The sequence below is a fragment of the Balaenoptera acutorostrata genome, chromosome 16 (genome assembly GCF_949987535.1).
Source record: "Balaenoptera acutorostrata chromosome 16, mBalAcu1.1, whole genome shotgun sequence".
NCBI lineage: Eukaryota > Metazoa > Chordata > Mammalia > Artiodactyla > Balaenopteridae > Balaenoptera > Balaenoptera acutorostrata.
Genome location: NC_080079.1, coordinates 27635397 through 27655480, shown reverse-complemented (window position 1 = coordinate 27655480; position 20084 = coordinate 27635397). Strand labels below are relative to the sequence as shown.

Below are 20084 nucleotides of genomic sequence, written 5' to 3'. Positions count from 1 at the left end.
TCCTCTTTAGCCTTGACAGATCAAACTCAAGCCGAAGCAGGCTACAGAGATCAGTTCAGTCTCCGAGCCAAAGGTCTTCACAGTGAGGGACCAAAGCTGCCCGGGCTGGGTCTCTGCCGGCCCGTGTCCCAGATTAATCACCACCAGGAGGGGCTTGGACACCAGGCTGCAATCTGAGCCCAGCAGCACCTGCACAGGGGTCACCCCGGCACCTCCCTCACTCCCTCGGGCAAGACTCCAGGGCATGAGGGTGTCCACCTGTTGACTATGCTACTTGGAACAGGCAGGCCAGACGCTTAGCCATCTTCAATCCCGCAGATAAGTCACAGGAGGTTTGAGTTAGCGCAGAAGGTGGAAAGATATGGTGACTCAAGGAGTGAAGCCAGGGCTCCATGAGAAGGAAAATTCTCAGCCTCTGAACAGAAAGAAAGAGAGAAAGGCCTCAATGCCCCTGTCACCACTGTCTAGAGAGAAAATCTAGCTCAAGACCAGCAGTGAGTGAACTAAGCCCTCAGAGGTTATGAACTAATGAGATGCTCCGTGAGTGTTCGGGACACATCCTCGTCAGCTGCAGATCCACTGGATGCTGACAGGAAGGAGGGAGACCAGAGCAGGGATTTCTTTTCAAAACACCCCCAAATGCTGCCAATACGCCTGTGTGAAGGAAACTTAGACATAAATTCACTCTGTGAGGGTGCAGAAGAGCTTCCTCTGAATGCCAGGACCTTGGAGAACAGTTTCCTCAAATGATCTACATCAGTAAGCTATTTCAAACACCTGTACACATAGAGCTAGTGACTATGTATGGTGCATGTACACATGTCTTTCCATGCTAGAATGCACTCTTTAGGACCAATGGACCCTATTATAAATTCTTCTCAGATGGCAATTTCTTTTATATTGTTGCTTCTCTAAGTCTACTAGAGTAGGAGAAAGTATTCTTGAGACAAAAAAAAAAAATCAAAAGGAGGAAGATAAGCATGAAGATCTGCATCTTAGAACGCTCTGTCCCAGGCACTAACTTGTGATATAAGGAGAAACCACTCGGATGGATGCACCCTTTTCCACCTGCCTCATGCCCCAGGGAAGGAAGGGTGGGAGGGGTTCGAGTCAGATTGAAGTGTGTGTCCCTTGAAAGAGCAGAGAAAAGCACAGGTCAGATAAGAGGAGAAAGAGCTCCTACCCAGCGCCTTCATTTGAGGAGGAACACCCACATCCTGACTGTTACACCTTGTACCTCCAGAGCTCCATCACCAGGAATTCCCTTTGAACTCCCGGCTGCAACCCAGAGTTAGGATAGAGCAGTGGCTACAATTACACACTTGCTTGTGGGGGGGTGGGGGGATGCTGTATGTGACAGGCCATGAAAGGTCCCTGCCTATAAAACAGACTGGAAAACAAACCCTTAATTTAAATGTTAATGAAAGTGCTGTGGAGACATCAGAGGCTTCCCGGCTGCTCAGAGAATAGCTACACCAGCCACAGAATTTATGGCTCCCCTTCACCCTCCTGCCTCCCTCTCTGCCTCATCACCCACTGAAGTTTAAAGAGTGTAAAAAAAAAAAAAAACACAACTAATTTTAACATTAACTCCATGCTTCCACCTTGGGATGTGATTGCTAAATTATCTGTTGGCAGAACACTGATCAAAGGTGGAAAAACACAGGCACATTGCACACACAACCCAGAAAAGTCAGCTGCAGCTAAGGCAGGAAAATTACCTTCTCTCTTCCTGATGTGGGACGGGTAGAAGAAATAGCGGTGCAGGTAGGGACTGGAGCTGGGAGGTGCAGACAGCAGGAAGAGGACGAAGACCCTGATCCCTCCCACGTGTCTGCTCCCCATCTGAGAACTTAGCATACCATATTTGCTAAGTTTGGTCTGTCTCTCCATCAGACTATGCTGTCTAGTTCACTGTTGTTTCCCCAAGGTCTAGCACACTGTAATGCTTAAGAAGTATCTGGAGAGAGAAAGAGAGATAGGGATGGGAGGAGAGATACAGAAACAGAGACAGAGCGGAGAAAGAAAGAATTTAAACAGAGACTGAGGGATGGAAATGTATCCCTGTAGCAGGGGCACGGTCTTGAGGCACGGACTCTATATCCACAGCATCCCGCCTTCCGCAGCAGCACTCTCTGCTTCTAGTTGTAGTGCTTTATTTAAGTCAGTTCTTCCCAACTAGCCAACCTTCCTGGCCAGGGAAGGAGTCGCTCCCACAGATGGGGTCTGGGCCAGCCAGAGCTGGCTGGGTTGCTGGTCTCAGGCCAGCAGCCCAGTACATGAGATTCCCTGTGCCCAACATGCCCTGGGTAGTGGCAGAAATCCAGGGTCTTGAGGAAGTGAAACCCACCCTTGTGGCATTTCGTCCTTGCTACTGATGGATATGTTGGCCGGAGAGGCTTGGCTTAGCACCAGCAATGAACTCTAGGCTGGCGGGCGCTGCCCTGAGATTCAACAGAACCAGACTCTGATTCAGTTGTATCTCTACGCTGATCTCTTTCCAATCTTAGGTCATTTTAGGCTGGACCAGTGGGCCTACCTAGCATCATGCAGAGCTTCCTTCTCTCTCCAGGCATCACGCAGCCCCTTCCAGCCATGCCAGCCTCTGGTCCTTCCATGCTGTCTTTGTGCCTCAGACTCTCTCATCTAGGGCCACCACATGCAGGCGACTCCCTCTAGTGTGGTCTTCAGCCTGGCAACAGGGGACACTGAGCCACTCCTTGCCTAGAGAGGGTGTCCTTTCCCTAGACAAGCCCCTGATCCTGGGAAGGGAGAAGAGACAGATCTTGATAGCTGTGGGCCAAACCATCAGGATGAGCAGCTACAATGTGAAGCACGACAAAGTCATCCATCAGAGTCTTTCTTCAGGTTATCAAGGTTAGGGATCCCCTTCAGGAACCAGCTCTTTATCACCAGCTAGAAAAAGCAAAACTCAGAGGCACAACATTTACTTTTGATTTGTCTTCCCCTAAAAGCACTGAGTGAGTTAGGAAGCCCAGGGCCAAAGAGTTGCTGAACCACTGGGAACCAAAAGAATCTAAACTAAAAGTTGGCTGCCTCCTTTTTTCCAATCTTTCAAACCTCTGTCAGAGAAAACTCCAGATGCAATTACCTTTCACTAAAGAAGGGCGTATTTCAAAAGGCTGGTGAATGTGTCTGCCACACACACAACACACAGTAAACCCTGTAGCCACTGGGAACAAACACCCACTCTCCCCAGAAATCCACCCCCTTACCAAACAGTACACAGTGATGGCTTTCCTTCCAGACTCTCCCTCACCTCTGGGAGAAATGAGGCAAGAAGGGGCAGCTCCTCCATCAAAACCCCCCAGAGGCCACAACTCACTTTACAAATTTGAATCGGTACATTTCAGGCAGACTTGGACTAATCCCCCCCAAAACAAACAGGCCACCACAGTGAGCAAAAGTACACTAAATTGTATTGTATATTTAATAACACAGCTAAGTCAAGTTTCTACACCTATACCACTCATATGTTTCCTTAATGACAGAAACGAGAGAAGGGATTAAAACCCAAGGGTCCTGGGAAGCCTTCCTGACCACACTCACTCACATGATAGCAAGTGTTGTTCGGAGATGGGGAAAGGATTCTTCTGAGCACCCCCTTTTTCTTGGAGGGCAATAAATATGGTGTCTGCAGAGGAAGGAGGCACTGTGGGCTCCTCTCTCTTCCCCTCCAAGGCAAACAGGGCAATGGGGCTCCAGACTCATTTCACCATCAAGGCACCCCCCAGCCAGCTTGGAAGGGCCCTGCAAACCGAAGATCTATGTGCACTGGCACTCCTGGGATGGTGTAAGCATTCACAGCTACACGAGTGAGCCCAGGCCTTGATTACATACTGCCTTCCTCCCCTCCCCCTCGCTATCTCAACTCTGGCCTCCAGAAAGAGAATGTTCCCAGATCCCCACAGAGGCTTTCAAGGGCCACAGCTACTGTCCAATATTCTGGTGGATGAAGGCATTGCAGTGACGTAGAGGCCTGCCTCGTGGCCCTCCCTCAGCACCACAGCATGTGGCAATAAGCTGGAGACCTGAGCCTCTTCTGCCCCATCCCACATGTGCCCTTCTCTGAGCCTCAATTTCCCCATCTGCCAGGAGGGGAATGACCCTCTCCCTTCCTCAACCAGAGACAGACTAGTTTCAGGCACTTAGTATCATCTGGCAACCACTACAGTTGTGCCCCCATCTTTCCCCCACCACTGAACAAGATCCTCAGGAGAGCTACCCGACAGCAAGTGTTCAGTCAATACACAGGGAGCACAGAGGAAAGGGAGTGAGAGGAAAAGATGGAAAATAGAAGGGATGAAATCGAGTCTTTAACAGTTCTTCATTTCCTTACTCTGAGTATTTACTAACTTTATTCAGCTAGAAATAATCTTTTAATGGCAATACAATGTACTGCATGTTTTTAAAATTCTGCTTTTCTGTGATACTTATGGAAAAGTGCTCAGAACTCTATGTGACCTCAGGAGATCGTATCCTGAGACCAGTTAGGACCCACAATTACACCCAGACGTGTGCCCTTCCACCTCCAGCATTTCAATTCAGTTCCATCTCACCCAGTCCTTTCACTCATCAAACAGCTCCAGGTTGGGCCTCCTCTACAGGAGGAAGGCTGCATCTATAAGTCATAAATCCTAAAAGCAGAGTTATTAGTGTTGGGGCAAGAAGATGGGTTGCAGGGCACATAGGAGGTAGAGGGAAAGGTCCTTGCCTGTCACCTTCCCATGGAGCCTACTGGTTTTCCTTCTGTTTTTTGAGTACCTAAACATGGCTCTGAGCACATGACTGGTATTAAATATTATCCTCCAAGAGTGTTTACAAACCAAAAACTCAAGGTCAAGAAAGGAAGAAGAGGTGACATTTGGACACAGGACAGAATACCTGCTTTCTCCCAGTCATGAACACCTCAAATTAAGCCTAGGGCTTGAGGTTTCATGTTTCATACTACAAGCTTCTAAGTACATACATATGAAAAGAAGGCAGATAAGTCCCAGCATCAAAGATAAATACAATGAATAGCTCTGACAAATTATTTTAAATAGAAGAAAGAGACTGAGATGTGCTGGGTCTCCCAACTGTCCAGGTTCCCTGGAGGACAGCTGCTGCCCACCCACTCTCGTGTTTTTCACAAGGGTTCACGGCCACATCACATTAGTGACACTGACGACCACACTCAACAAGAAAGGTGGCAGGGAAGGGAACAGAGGCAGCCATGGAGGGCAGGAAAACCACAGGGGAAAAGGAGAGGAAAGAGATTCCTGCTGAGTCCCCACCTCAAGAAGACTGCAAAAGAGCAGTGTAACTCCATGAGGGACAGGAGAAGCCCCAGGGAAGGGTGGAGACGTGAGAGCAGCTAAAGCAGCTAAACAAATGCTTTACCAGCTGGGAGAGATTCTGGCTAACACAAGATTCTAGCCCTTTTAGCTTTGTAGAGTATTTTCATATTCATTGTTTCAGATCATCTTCACAATAACCTAGTAAGGACTATGAAAGAAAGAGTATTCATATTTAACAGATGAGGAAACCACGGCTCCGAGGACTTAGCCGAGGCCACTCTGCTGGTTGGTGGCAAAGCAGAACTCCAGTTTCCCAGAACAGACCCTACAGCTAGGAGGCAGTGTCTTCCAGGATTGGGAAAATGGTTCAGTTTACTGAAAGGTTCAAATTCATTGACACAGTGAGAAGAAATGGATCTAATGATAAGATGACAAGATTCCTATCCCAATATATTTTGGGGGTAAGAGGAAAAGAAGCAGAGAGAACACCAACATATACTCTGGTCATTTAGTGTAATGACAGAATCCCAAATACAAACTACTTTTTTAAAACAGTCCAAGACATCATTTGTGGACTTGGGGAAAAGGTCATCTCAAATAACTGTGGGTCATGGAGCTAAACAGCCAGCCAACAGGGAGTGAAAGAATCATCCCAGGGGCAAGAAAGTATACCAAGAAGACATTTAAGGATAATGTTAAGAAAACATGAGACCTAGGTTTTCACCAAAGATGGGGCATATCAAGGACTTAGCAGAGGGTCTGGCATAGAACATATGACTAATAAATGTTAGCTGCTGGTAGCAGTAGTAGTTACAGAGCAGTGCTAGTAATATTAGGAAGCTAGGTCCTTCCTCAAAGCCAGCTTCCAAGTTGTGGCCAAAAAAGCCCCAAAGTCAGTTTATTGTGATCCAAACTGCTTCTCAGTGATGAAGGCAGACACTGTCCTCAACCTTTTATTGACATCATCTTCAACAGCTACCACGCTCTATTCTGTTAACAGGTAGCCTAACGTATTCCAGAGGAGGTGGCTGGAGTAGAGGAATATGAAGATGGGGATGCTGGGAGAGTCTGTACGTGCCTTTAGCCTAATTCCATGTGCAGGAAGCACACAGACCATCTCCAGCCTTAACAGCATCCCTCCACCACCGACCTCACCCCAGGCCACCCCAGTCTCCTGAAGCCAGCGGGAGTCCTCAGGTAACCACCAAGATGAAGTCACCAGCCTACCTGTCACCTCCCACCCTTACACATATCCAGCCCACAGACACCCAAGCTTGGCTAACTGGCTTTAAAGGGGGCAGCATTAGGAAGAAACTGAGGAGGGGCCAGAGCGCAAGGGCTCCATTTTCCACCCTCTGCTCCCACACACTTAGGCCTCTCTACTCCCTGCTGGTCTTTCCTTCCCTTTTTCCTAGGATTGCTAGAATGATTTGTTCTGAACAGCGACAGGTTTATAGGTTAGCCGACACCTCCGCTCTGTGGAATTTTAATTAACTTCTCCCATCGTCAATATGCTAAGGAACGGGGTCTCCATTCTCTGAGGTCAGCAATGTGTTTCAGGTCCTGCTATATCAGCCGTCAAATTGAAGAATTAATGACGTGGCTAATCGGCTCTAATTCTTTAGGAAGAAAAAAATTTGAAAGAGAATTGTGGAAGGGGCAGGAGGAGGGGTGCAGGCTCCTTGGGGTGAGGAGAAAAAGGCTGAAGGGGGCTGAGCCAAGAGGGGGGATCAACTCTCTCATAAAACAAGTGACTGACTCAAACCCGATGTTGGAGGCTAGCAGCCCTACAGCTTTCCCATTGATCATTTGGTGGGGAGTGAGGGGTGAAGGAAGTGGGAGAAGACACTAGATAAACACCCTGACAGAGCAGGTGCAGAGAGGGTGTCTATGTACCCTGCTGGTGGGGAGAGAGGCCCTGCCTCGGTTCAAGAGAGCCTAGAAAGCAGAATTCAGGATGCAAAGCTCATTCAGTCACAGGCAAAACTAGAGAAACACCAGTCAGACCAAAGGGTAGGGTAAAGCCGTCATCAAAATTGGCACTTCTGCTATAATTGTCAACGAATCTACTCCACATACATGACTTTGCATGAGGGCCCAACTGGACATGGGCCCCAAGCCTCTCCTGATGACACCCACCTGACCTCATAAAATAAAAGCATTATTACATGGGATAAAACCATACCCCAAAACATCTCCCTTACCTGTGCAATGGGCTGATAGCAATGGACCAGACTCGGTCTTCAGTCTGGATGGTGTGTAAGCACTGCCCCAGCCGGCCTGAGGCCAAAGGCCATACCTGGAAACAGGAGAGGAGATGCTCTCGTTGGCGTTGCCTGGGATCGGGATGAGGGTTGGAAAATGCACCAGGTGGAGTCACTGTTCCTAGGGTGGGTGGGGAAATGGAGAATCCATTCTATCCTGTACACACAGAGCTCTGGGTAGCAGCAGAGGGGCCTGCCTCTCCAGCTTCTGCCTTGCCTACCGCCCAAATAGACGCTGGCTCCCAGTCCTAACCACCCTTTTACGTCCACCTGAGAGCCCTTACGCAGCAGCCAATTTTATACCAGGGAATCAGAAGCTCCACGTTCCTCAGCTGAGACCTGACTGAGAAGCGTGAGCAGGTGAGGCTTGCCTCTCTCAGTAACCTCCCCGTGTTTGTGGATTTTCCTTTTCCTATCTCTCACCAAGATTTTACTTTGGGGAGGTAGGGAGAGGGAGGAAGATCAAGGCCCAATATGAGAGGACAGAGATAGAATTAGATTAGAATTAGGGAGAGAGGAGTAAAAAGAAAGATCCAAGGGAAGGAAAAATGGAAGAAGAGGACTTCAAAGTGGGAAGGTGGTGTGTTGTTGTTTGTTTGTTGATAATGCCCAGAATCCAATGCTATTCATGTCAGCAGGGAATTTAGCACCTAGTGTCACCAAAAGTAGCAGAAAAGCTTAACTCTTTTAAGCTTCCATATCTCCTACTGGTTAAAAATATTGCTTGGAGCACATTATCTGGTCCCTATCAGTCAGGAATGTACATTAGCAGCCACTCTGGGCTTAACTCTAATCAACACTCACAGAGCCCTCTCAGCGGTCAGTGCATTTAGAAATCTCCCATTAAGCACAAGGCCCCTTCACCTCACCCTACCCCAGATGACACACACAGGGGACTAAGCCTCTAACCAAACAGAGAGGAAACCTCAAATGTACAGGGCTGTCCCCAGACAGCAGCCAAGGAGGGATCCTGAGGAGGCCAGATGATCAGTGACCTCTCAAGGTCCCTGCAGTGCTATAAGGGGAACACAAAAAAGTCAGACAGGACCTTAGATGGAAGAACTTTCAGGAAACATTCCTTGAGTTTAAGGGGTAGGTGATGGAGTGGGGGTGGTCCTGACTTCTTAGGATCACATGATATCTCTTCTCTATAAAAGGAGAAAGTGTTTCTTAGATTTTGTGTGTCTGTGATAGGGGGAGAAGGGTGTGAGTTACTTTTCCCAACACAGGGAAAAGAAAATAAATTTAACAAGAAGATCCTGAATAAGGAAGGGCAGAAAACAAGGGTAAACACCACAACTTTCCTGGAATGCCAGGATTCTGGCTCATTCTTCTGGATTAGGTCACTTTGGTAGTAACTAGATGCATCTAATGTCCTCTTTCAGACAGCCTTGGCTTGGAAGAGAAGTTTGCCTTTTCCCTGATGCAAACTACCTAGGAGGCAGGTTCTTGTTTGGTGTGGGTGACTAGAGACTCTGATTACAAAATCTCTGGGGACAGCCCTAGGCCTGAATTCACTAGTGTCCTCCACTGAATGGGCTGGTGGATCCCTAGACTGTGAAAACCACAGAACAAGGTTCCTGGTCTCCAGGGGTGGCTCTGGAAGCATGCTGCCAATTTCCCAAGCACGATCTGGGGAAAGCGGCCCTCCTGACCTGCACCAGTAGCACACCATCCACCAAAACATGAGTATGCTGATCACATCTTAACCCTCAGTGATCAAATTCAAAACAGACCCAACCCTGGAGCAGATATAACTCAGTGGGAGTGGACATTTATACAGTCCTTTTAAAAAGCAGTTGGCAATGTGTATCAAGATCCTTAAAATAATCAAAGCCTTCGACTCAGTAATTCTATTGCTGAGACTCTATCCTAAGAAAATAATCCTAAAACGAAGAAAAACCTAAATGATAAAAATATTCCCTGCAGCCCGCAATAGCAGAAAGAGCACACATGGGCTTTAGAATTAGACAAATCTGGGTTTGAACCCTAGTTGCTACTTATTTATCTCTGATGTTAGGGATATTTTATAACTTCTTAGCCTCAGTTTCCTCATGTATAAAATGGGAAATAATGCCTATCTTTTAGGGTTGCAGTGTGGAAAAATGAAGATAAGTGTAAAGCACCCGGCACAGAAGCACAGTATTTGGCAGACATTAGGCATCAATAATGGTGGTCCTTATTACTATAGGAAAAAAATAGATACAAACATCCACCAATAGGAAAAATAGTAACTAAATTATGGTAAGTCCATTGTGAAACCATTAAAGATGACACAAGTAATTTGCAATAATAATGGAAAACCTTATAAAATAAAGTAGACACAGCAGGGTATATTGGGTATATAAGATATATTATGAAAGCGAATCAAAACTACAATGAGATATCACCTCACATGGGTCAGAAGGACCATCATCAAAAAAATCTACAAACAATAAATGCTGGAAAGGGTGTGGAGAAAAGGGAACCCTCCTGCACTGTTGGTGGGAATGTAAATTGGTACAGCCACAATGCAGAACAGTATGGAGGTTCCTTAGAAAACTAAAAATGGAACTACCATATGATCCAGCAATCCCACTCCTGGGGCATATATCCAGAGAAAACCATAATTCTAAAAGATACATGTACCCCAATGTTCATTGTGGCACTATTTACAATAGCCAGGATATGGAAGCAACCTAAATATCCATTCATGGAGGAAATGATAAAGATGTGGTACATATATACAATGGAATACTACTCAGCCATAAAAAAGAACAAAATAATGCCATTTGCAGCAACATGGATGGACCCAGAGATTGTCATACTGAGTGAAGTAAGTCAGACAGAGAAAGACAAATATCATATGATATTGCTTGTATGTGGAATCTAAAAAAATGGTACAAATGAACCTCTTTACAAAACAGAAATAGAGTCACAGATATAGAAAAAAACTTATGGTTACCAAGGGGGAAGGCGGGAGAGGGATAAATTGAGAGATTAAGATTGACATATACACACTACTATATATAAAATAAATAACTAATAAGAACCTACTGTATAGCACAGGGAACTCTACTCAATACTCTGTAATGACCTATATGGGAACAGAATCTAAAAAAGAGTGGATATATGTATATGTATAACTGATTCACTTTGCCGTAGAGCAGAAACTAACACAACGTTGTAAATCAACTATACTCCAATAAAAATTCATTTAAAAATAGATATATTATGACCATAACTATCTGGGGAAAAATTACCCTAAAGGATAAAATGAGGAAATGAATAAATGTAAAGTGCTTATTAGCACAGTGCCTGGTTACATTCTATGTTATTATAAAACAAAAAAAGCAAACCTATGCACTGAAAAACACCTAAAAGAAAAAAAAAACAGTTCAAATGTTCCCTCCTTCATAAAATCTCCCCTTCCAAGTCAAATGTGATCTCTCCACCCTCCAAACTTTCTGGCCCTTTCCCTAGAGCCTTACAACTTCATAGTCCTGGCCACTTCCAACCAGCTTCATAGCTTCATAGCTAGTGCATGCAGTCTTAACTCCCCTTAAGGAAAGGCTGTATCTTCCTCCCCTTTGAAGCCGGGCATACAGTAAGCACTTATCAGAATGAAAGAAAGAATAAAGAAAACGGAAAAAAATGAAGGAATGATCAGACCTGGCCCAGGCCCAGCAAGAATGTAAGCTACCATCCTATCACATCTCAGGATGGGGCCAGCCTCACCAAAGCCGAGAGAGGCAATCCAAGCTAAGTCACAGTAAATCTGAAACTAGGATTGGGGGCAGGGGAAGGAAGCTCTCTGGGCAGTCCCTAGCTCAGAAGTTTTGCAAAGAAAATGTTTTGTTTCCCTTCACCTCAATAAATCTCTTTCCTAAAACATAGTCCATTTTGGGGAACTCCCAAAAAACAGGCTATAGATGTTTACAGACAAACATGACTAAGTTCTTATGTAGGTTCAGGTATTAGAAACCTGTAGAAGCAGCTGGAGAATTACAGATGCCACCAAAAAGAAATGGAAAGTCAGTTATAAAAGACTAAATGTGGGTAATGTGAAAATGGTCCAGGAAGATGAAGACGGCTAAATGCAAAGACAACAATAGAAGGAGAGAACAGAAGCAGCATCCAGAAAACCAGAAAAGATGAGCTGGCCTGGAGGTCACTGGGAAACCGCAAAACAGCTGACTAGCTTCCTGGAGTTGAAGAACCAGGGGGGAGAATTCTGCCACTGACTAAAAAGAAATCCTCAAAAGGAATAGGATCTACTGCAGTGACAATTTTAGAATTAGAAAGTACCGATTTTAATGCTTAAAAATACTAAACCACTAAATAATTGTACTTAAAACATGAAACTAACCCAATATCCTAAATAAAATTGCTGTCAATCTTCAACTGTAAGCAGTCTATAGCCCTGAATTGCTACCTGTGGTCATAAAGCTTAGCTGTACACTGCTCTGGGTGTCAGACCACAGAGAAATGGATAGAAGAAAGAGATGTCACTGAAGGCTTCACGGGGAAGCTTGAAGCCGTGACAAGAAAATGCTAGAATGAGATGAGAATATCTAGGTCCCACATGCACAAAAGGTTTCTGCGCAAATTGACTTCTGAGCAGTATAGCAAGTTAAGGTTGGTCTCTTTACAAGGAATGGTACAAAGACAGTGACCAATCAGAAACCTGAAGTAAGTATGGGGTGGGGGATTCGGAAGCAAGAGATAGGAAATTCAGTTTCCATGTTGGTTCAAAAGATTTTCTGGGGTGAGATGAATTGGGAGATTCGGATTGACATATATACACTACTATGTATAAAATAGATAACTAATGAGAACCTACTGTACAGCACAGGGAACTCTACTCAGTGCTCTGTGGTGACCTAAACAGGAAGGAAATCCAAAAAAGAGGGGATATGTGTATACGTAGAGCTGATTCACTTTGCTGTACAGCAGCAACTTAATGCAATATTGTAAAGCAACTATACTCCAATAAAAATTAATTAAAAAGAAGAAACCTTGATTTTAGCCTTCTGGCCTCTAGAACTGTGAGGTAATAAATTTCTGTTGTTTTAAATTAAAAAACAAAAAGAAGAAGAAGGTTTTCTGAATTTTTCTCAGGCTCCCTGTGCTGATGCACACATCTCTCTGATAAAATACAAAGTGTAAGGAAAAAATTAGCAAAGGGAGGAGAAACTTCCATAAATAAAAAGGAACATATTTAGTCCTTCTTTTTACATAAATTAGCAACATTTTCACATGAAGGTGTAATCACTAGAGGGAACATGGAGCCAGAAAAGTTAGTAAAGATTGCAACTTCTCTCTCCTGAGTCCCCTCCCTATGTGTCTTAGAGTCCCATTTGCTGACATGGTCAAGCATTTTGCTCCTATTAGCACTGTGGAGTCTCCAGATGCTGGGAAACACACAAGCAAGAACCTATCGAGCTTCCTGCACCATTAACTGAATTATCAGCAAAGTTCCCACAGCAGTCCCAAAGGATCAGGCATGTGTGGGCCCTGGCAAGGGCTACTGGACACAGGGATGGAGAAAGTTCTTCTCTGCCTCATGGGTGAAAGCCTATTTGACCCAGACGTGGAGGAGCTGAGTCCATAAAGCAGGGGTTACACTACTTTATCAGTCTCATTCTGTTGGGCCTTGGCAGATGTCTGACTTTAGACCAGGCAACTTGGCAATGACACAACGAACAATGCCCTCCTCTAGTCGTCTTTCCACTGCTTACTGACCACATCACTCTCCAGAGAAGCAGTAAAAACACATTTTAATTATCAGCCCGATTGCTTATAAACAAGGTGGTAAAAAATTAACCTTCTCAAACAGAGAGCGAGCAAAAGGAGGGAGATTTTAAAATAAAATATTGGGGTTAGAACTCAACCCACAAACTTGAGGAAACTCAGCTCAGGGAGGAAAAGCTGGCCAGGCCCTCTGTTTTTGAGTTCACACCACATTTCAAGTGAGTGGCAAGCTTCCCAGCCACTGTCCACTCCTTTCCCAGGCCAGCTGGCAGGGACATAGCCTGGCATGGCAAGCTGCATGCCAGAGGCACATAAGTGAGTTCTTTATTGTGTCGCTTCCCCCCCTGCCCCAACTCAGTGCCCTCAGCCAATCCTGAGACTCAAGGTCCTATCCACCCTCTCCCACCCCACTCCCTATAGACAGTAGGAAATAACAGTATATAAGGGGGAGACCACCTCACCTTGGCTGTCCTGTCTCTGGAGCCACTCACAATGATGCCCCCTTTGCAATCCACACAGTTCACCTCCTGTTCATGGGCTGAGTACTTGACAGTGAAGGTGCTATGAATCTTATGAACGCCAATCTTCCCATCTCTACAAGAGAAATAAGAAGCCAACCCCCAAGAGACAGTTATTCTCTCTGTAGGAAAAGAACAAGTCTACAGAAACAGCCAGAGTCTCCAATGACTTCCAAATTTGCTAAGCTTTAGGCAATTCAGCCCAATAAGGTGCTGAGTTTCTAGATACCTTTACTTCTTCAGTATACTTGGGGCCGAACAGAGCTGAGAGACAAAACAAATTTCCCACTTGAGAGTATCAAAACCAGTTTCACTTTTCATTAAAGGCTCTTCCTGTTTTCCTTCTCCAGCTAACCCTATTAAGTACCTGCTTTAAATGGAAAAAAACACTACCCCTTCTACTAGTCTCCCTACTCATCCCTTTGGAGTTGAGACAGAAAAGTCAGAGGCAGGCAGAAGGTCTCTGAAGAATACTGAGGAGGAGGAAGGAAGGAGAAGCCTGCAGCACTTACCCTCCTGCACTGATAATATGCGAGTTGGCCAGCACGAAGTGGCAAACGTCCTCATCATGCCCAGCAAAGACTCCCAGGGGCCTCCGGTTCAAGCTGGCACCATCTGGGCGGAACTGATAGGCCAGGATGAAATTAGCCTGGGATATGTACAGAGAATCACCCTCTAGCTGCATCCAGGGCATCTGACTGCAGAGATGGAAAACAAAATTTAAGGACCATCAAGATATAGCATGAAGGGACTTCCTTGGTGGCGCAGTGGTTAAGAATCCGCCTGCCAGTGCAGGGGACACGGGTTTGAGCCCTGGTCTGGGAAGATCCCACATGCCGCGGAGCAGCTAAGCCCGTGCGCCACAACTACTGAGCCTGCACCCTAGAGCCCACAAGCCACAACTACTGAGCTCGCGTGCCACTACCACTGAAGCCCATGCACCTAGAGCCCGTGCTCTGCAACAAGAGAAGCCACTGCAATGAGAAGCCTACGCACTGCAACGAAGAGTAGCCCCCGCTCACCGCAACTAGAGAAAGCCCGCGCGCAGCAACGAAGACCCAACACAGCCAAAAATTAATTAATTAATTAATTAATTTTTAAAAAAAGAAGAAACCTCCTCAAAAAAAAAAAAAAAGATATAGCATGAAAATTCAACTTCAATCTTTGGAGAGGCTGACCAATTCCCCACTTAGCAATAACCTGCAAGGTTAAGTCTATACCTCGCCCCCCTCCTTCAAAACTACCTACCCTTAGGCTACCTTTAGAAAACTAGAGTGATTGAGCTTTGTGGTGATCTAATCTTCTTTGGACTTTCTAAAAGAAAGTCAGAATAAAAGACCAATTAAATATCACTTTTAAATGGAGAATGCTTGGGAGTTCCCTGGCGGTCCAGTGGTTAGGACTCAGCGCTTTCACTGCCATGGCCCTGGGTTCAATCCCTGGCCAGGGAACTATCCTGCAAGCTGCCCGTGGTGCGGCCTAAATAAATAAATAAATAAACAAATAAATAAACAGAGAATGCTTAAGACTTGAATTACTGGCTACCTATACTTCTTGTGGGTAGGCAGACCAACGAAAATGCAATGATTGAGGGGTGGGGAAGGGCAAAAAGGAACCTTCCACCCAGATGAAGTAATTTTTTCATTCTGTGTCCTCACTGATCTGAAGTTTAAGTGATAAGTTTCAAGATTCCAGGACCTCCGTACACACCTCTTTCCCAATAGATCAGTTAGGGTGTGATAGAGAAAAGAAAAGAGTGAGCCCAGGGAAGCCCCATTCCCTTGTCCTACTAGAGCAAAAGGGCCTTTTTTTTTTTTTGGCTGTGTTGGGTCTTCGTTGCTGTGTGTGGGCTTTCTCCAGTTGCGGTGACCGGGGGCTACTCCTCATTGCAGTGCACAGGCTTCTCATTGTCGTGGCTTCTCTTGTTGCAGAGCACGGGCTCTAGGCGCGCAGGCTTCAGTAGTTGTGGCACGTGGGCTCAGTAGTTGTGGTTTGCAGGCTCTAGAGCTCAGGCTCGGTAGTTGTGGCACAGCATGTGGGATCTTCCTGGGCCAGGGCTCGAACCCGTGTCCCCTGCATTGGCAGGCAGATTCCTAACCACTGCGCCACCAGGGAAGCCCAAAAGGGCCATTTTTAAGTAAAAGGAATAAAGCCATTTAGGAAAGGATGCTAATGTACTGATTAGATTCCTAGATCCTCACAGAGGATACCTACATTTATGTATTAGAGGGTAAGTGTGGCAATGGAAAAACAAAGCTCCAGAGCAGTCTACTACAGTTCAGAGACTACAGAGAAATAGTTGGCTCTCACAGGCAGCTGATAAGAGAAATCCACAAATAGTTAAAGATTCCCTCTACAAACTGGCAGGAGGAAGAAAGGTTAGAAACCACAGGCCAGTCCCATGGCACAGAGTGAGCCTTAAGAAGAAAGAAGACTCTGCCAGACACCATGCTCTCTGGTGGGGACTAAGCCCCTTGCACAAGGTACATCCCAGCAGCCTGTCCTACACCACATAGGGGTCCTAGAGCTACCAGGTCCCAAGCAAAGCATAGGGACAGATGATTCATCCCCATTTATAGAGACACCATCTCCCACTGCCAAGCCTGTCTGAGCAAACTGGGCTGTGTTTCTTCCCCAGACTCCTTAATACAAGCATCATGGGAATGTGGAAAAGTTCTGCAAAGATGGACCATTAAATGCAGCTTGGACTTTGTAGTAACTAGTTTCTGCACATGAGGTTTTTACAAGTGTGTGCAAATATTATATGGAACATGTGTAGAGTGTGTACAGATGCCTGCACTCTCATTCATTATGCACATTCCTCTTCAACATCCCCTTGCACGAGTTTGTGGCACACTCAAGTGGGCAGCAAACAGAGGGGTTTGGAATTCATGTGTTTAGAGCCATCTGGTAAACAGCCATTTGCCCAGGACAAGAAACCAGGTTCATGCCAGGTGAACAGTGGAGAATCGCAGGGCAGCCTGGTAACCATTTTGTGTATTTATTTGCCAAATTGCTTGAAACCAGCCCAAATAGATGTCAGGAACAAAACCTTGTTAGAGAAATAAACTCTTCTTTCTGGTAAGAAAAGGCAAAAGTGGGAAGCAGAGGGTAAAGCCCCTTGTCATACAAATCCATCTTTCTCCCCTGTAGTTGCTTTACCATCATCACCACCACATAATTTGCAGTAACCCGTGTCAGTGAAAGCAGCAGAAATTGTACACAAACAAGAGAAAAGGTCATCAGATGAAGAAGCCTGCCTGAACCTATCAGCACAGGTCCAGGTCCGCTGGAATGTGGAATCATGATGTTCCCTATCCATTCCAACCAATCAACAAAGAGCACTTTTTTGGTAGGGAGTCAAATAATAACTATGAAATAATTCAGCATCAATGAAGTATAAAATTTGTATAAAGTATAAAATTTAGCATTAGCAGTGCTAAAGCCATTATCTAAATTTCCTGCCATTTTTTTCTAAGCTCTACCTCCTGTAACATACATATCCAAACCTTCAGATCCTATTTTGCTTTTTAATAAAAGTAGGGGAGAGGGCTACAGGAAGCCAAGAGTGAAGGTGTAACTCTCTAGAGTAGAAAATTAAAAAAAAAAAAAAATTGTAAAATAAGATGAGTTGAAATATTGGCTTCATTTATTTCTTTTGATGAGGTGCATTAACAGAAGTTACCTCTGAGTGGTAGGATTATAGGAAAGTTTTATTTTCTTCTTTAAGCTCTTCTATTTTTTCAAATTTCTACAATAAACATTTATTATTTTTTTAATCATAAAAATATGGGATCTGTTAAAATAAATTACATTTTTTATAATCTTTTTTTAAATGTGAAAAAAAGTTGTCCCTCTGATGCCCCTTTTGTGGTATTTAAAGGATCACCAGTGCCCCATCACCCAAGACAGGCACATTTATACTCCAGCTAGGACTAGATTTTTCATTTCCCAGCATTCTTTAATGTCCCAGGTAGCTTTGAAAGAGTCAAGAGGCTACTTACCTGCATTTCCACTTCAGCAGAATCCCCTGTCGGCAGCGCCCCAACCTCCAGTTCTGAGATACCTTCACCCGTTCCTTCACTGGTACACTGGCCATCCTGTGTCCAGACAGAGCAGATAATCCAATCACTACAACTCACTGCCAACCAGAGAAAATTCCCTGGGCTTTTTTACAAGTCAGGACTCAGAACATCCAGAAAATATCTGAATATAAGTGAACAGGTTAGGAGACAAGTAAGAAATAACTCTTCTCCCTCCACACTAGGATAATCAAGAAGGCCAAGGAGGGCTTCCCTGGTGGCGCAGTGGTTGAGAATCTGCCTGCTAATGCAGGGGACACGGGTTCGAGCCCTGGTCTGGGAAGATCCCACATGCCACAGAGCAGCTGGGCCCGTGAGCCACAATTGCTGAGCCTGCGCGTCTGGAGCCTGTGCCCCGCGACGGGAGGGGCCGCGATAGAGAAAGGCCCGCGCACCGCGATGAAGGGCGGTCCCCGCACCGCGATGAAGAGTGGCCCCCGCTTGCCGCAACTGGAGAAAGCCCTCGCACGAACCGAAGACCCAACACAGCCAAAAATAAATAAATAAATAAATAAGAAAATCCTTTAAAAAAAAAAAAAAAAAAAGAAGGCCAAGGAGAACAGCCTGTCCTTTAGAGTGTCCATAGTGATGCCAAAGCTATCTAACAGGGAAGGGATGACAAAGAGTACTGGGACCACTGGTTAGCCATGTGGAAAAAAATCCCTACCTCACACCACACAGAAAAATTAATTCAAAATAGATCACAGATTTAAACATAAAATCTAAAACTATAAAGCTGTTAGAAGAAAAAATATAAAAATATCTCTGTGGCTCAGGAAGTAGACAACAGTTTCTTAAGACATAGAAAGCAATAACATAAAAGAAAAATCCAATAAATTCGATTTTATCAAAATTAAAATTTTCTGCTCATCAAAATGAATATACAAGCCCAAAAATATGAAGAAATCCTCCCTGTGTGTGTGTGTGTGTGTGTGTGTGTGTGTGTGTGTTTGAATAAGGAACTCTCCTACATTCTTGTGAGAGATGAAAATGGTACAGCCATTTTGGGAAAAGGTCTGGCAGTTTATTATAAATCCAAACATATACCTATTCTATGACCTAGCAATTACCCAAGAGAAATGAAAGCATATGTCCACAAAAGGCTTACTGAAGACTATTCATAGGAACTTTAGTCATAATAGCCAAAAGTTGTAAACAGCCCAGGCATCCATCAAGAGGAGAATGGATAAACACACTTCGGTGCATATTCATACAATGGAATACTACTCAGCAATAAAAAGGAAAGAATTATTGATACACACAATGATGTGGGTGAATCTCAAAAACATTCTGAATGAAAGAAACCTTACACAAAACAGTTCATATTGTATGATTCCATTTATGTGAAGTTTGATTAGAAGAATAACTAATGAATGGTGAAAAAAATCAGAACAGTGTTGACCACCAGGGTGGAGATGGGAATTGACTGGGAAAGAATATGTAGAAGCTTTCTGGGGTAACACTTTATATCTAAATCTTGAAGGAATTTGGGTCATGCAAGTGTGTATGCATTTGTCAAAAATGTATCAAATGATAAACTTAAAATTTGACCATTTCATTGTATATAAATTTTTCTTAAAAAAAAAGAACCATAAACCAATATACTCTAGTCAATGATATGCATGCATGCAAAACTGTTTAGAGGTGAAGTGTACTGCTATCTGCAACTCACTTTAAATGCATGATAAGACAAACATAGTAAAATGTTCACTGTAGAATCTAGGTGGCGGGTGTATGAGTGTTCATTATACAATTCATTCAACTTCTCCCTATGTTTTAAATTTTTCATTCAAAAAATGTTGAAGGGGAAGTTTCAGTAGTACTTTCTGGATGAAGAAAGTTGGAGCAGTAAGAGATGAGGGAGCTCAGCAGCAAAAAGAATGGCATAGTTTTGGGGTGGGTTGGAGTGGTAGGGGGTAGGGAGAAGAGCTCAAGTCCCTCGTGAAAGTGCACATTTGGACGGAATTTTGAAACTGGAGGCAAGAATTTGAACATTCCATTTCAGGCCCCCATATCTCCCCTGTGTCTCCTTGGCTTGCTCCACTGGACAATACAAGGTACACTGCTTGGGACACAGAGTAATAACTTGTCATGTCTACCCAGAAAAGGAGAGAAACAAACATTTCTTCCAGTATTTGCTATATCTTCACATTTACTACCCTTTACTAAAAGACAGCAAGCAAGTCC

The 20084-nt window shown here is 44.6% G+C and overlaps 1 protein-coding gene across 4 annotated transcripts in view; it reads right to left on the bottom strand.

Annotated features, from left to right (window-relative positions):
• FBXW4 (F-box and WD repeat domain containing 4) overlaps positions 1–20084 on the bottom strand; it is an 80830-nt gene that overhangs the window by 45781 nt on the left and 14965 nt on the right. For 2 of the 4 annotated variants that reach the window (XM_057531299.1, XM_057531298.1), the window contains exons 2-5: positions 17820–17915; positions 14328–14513; positions 13759–13891; positions 7505–7599 (exon numbers count right to left, since the gene is read on the bottom strand). In XM_057531299.1, the coding sequence (XP_057387282.1) occupies positions 7505–7599; positions 13759–13891; positions 14328–14513; positions 17820–17915 (510 nt within the window). Of the gene's footprint in view, positions 1–2207; positions 2763–7504; positions 7600–13758; positions 13892–14327; positions 14514–17819; positions 17916–20084 lie in introns of those variants that run through there. The other 2 variants (XM_057531301.1, XM_057531300.1) reach the window with 2 other exon arrangements.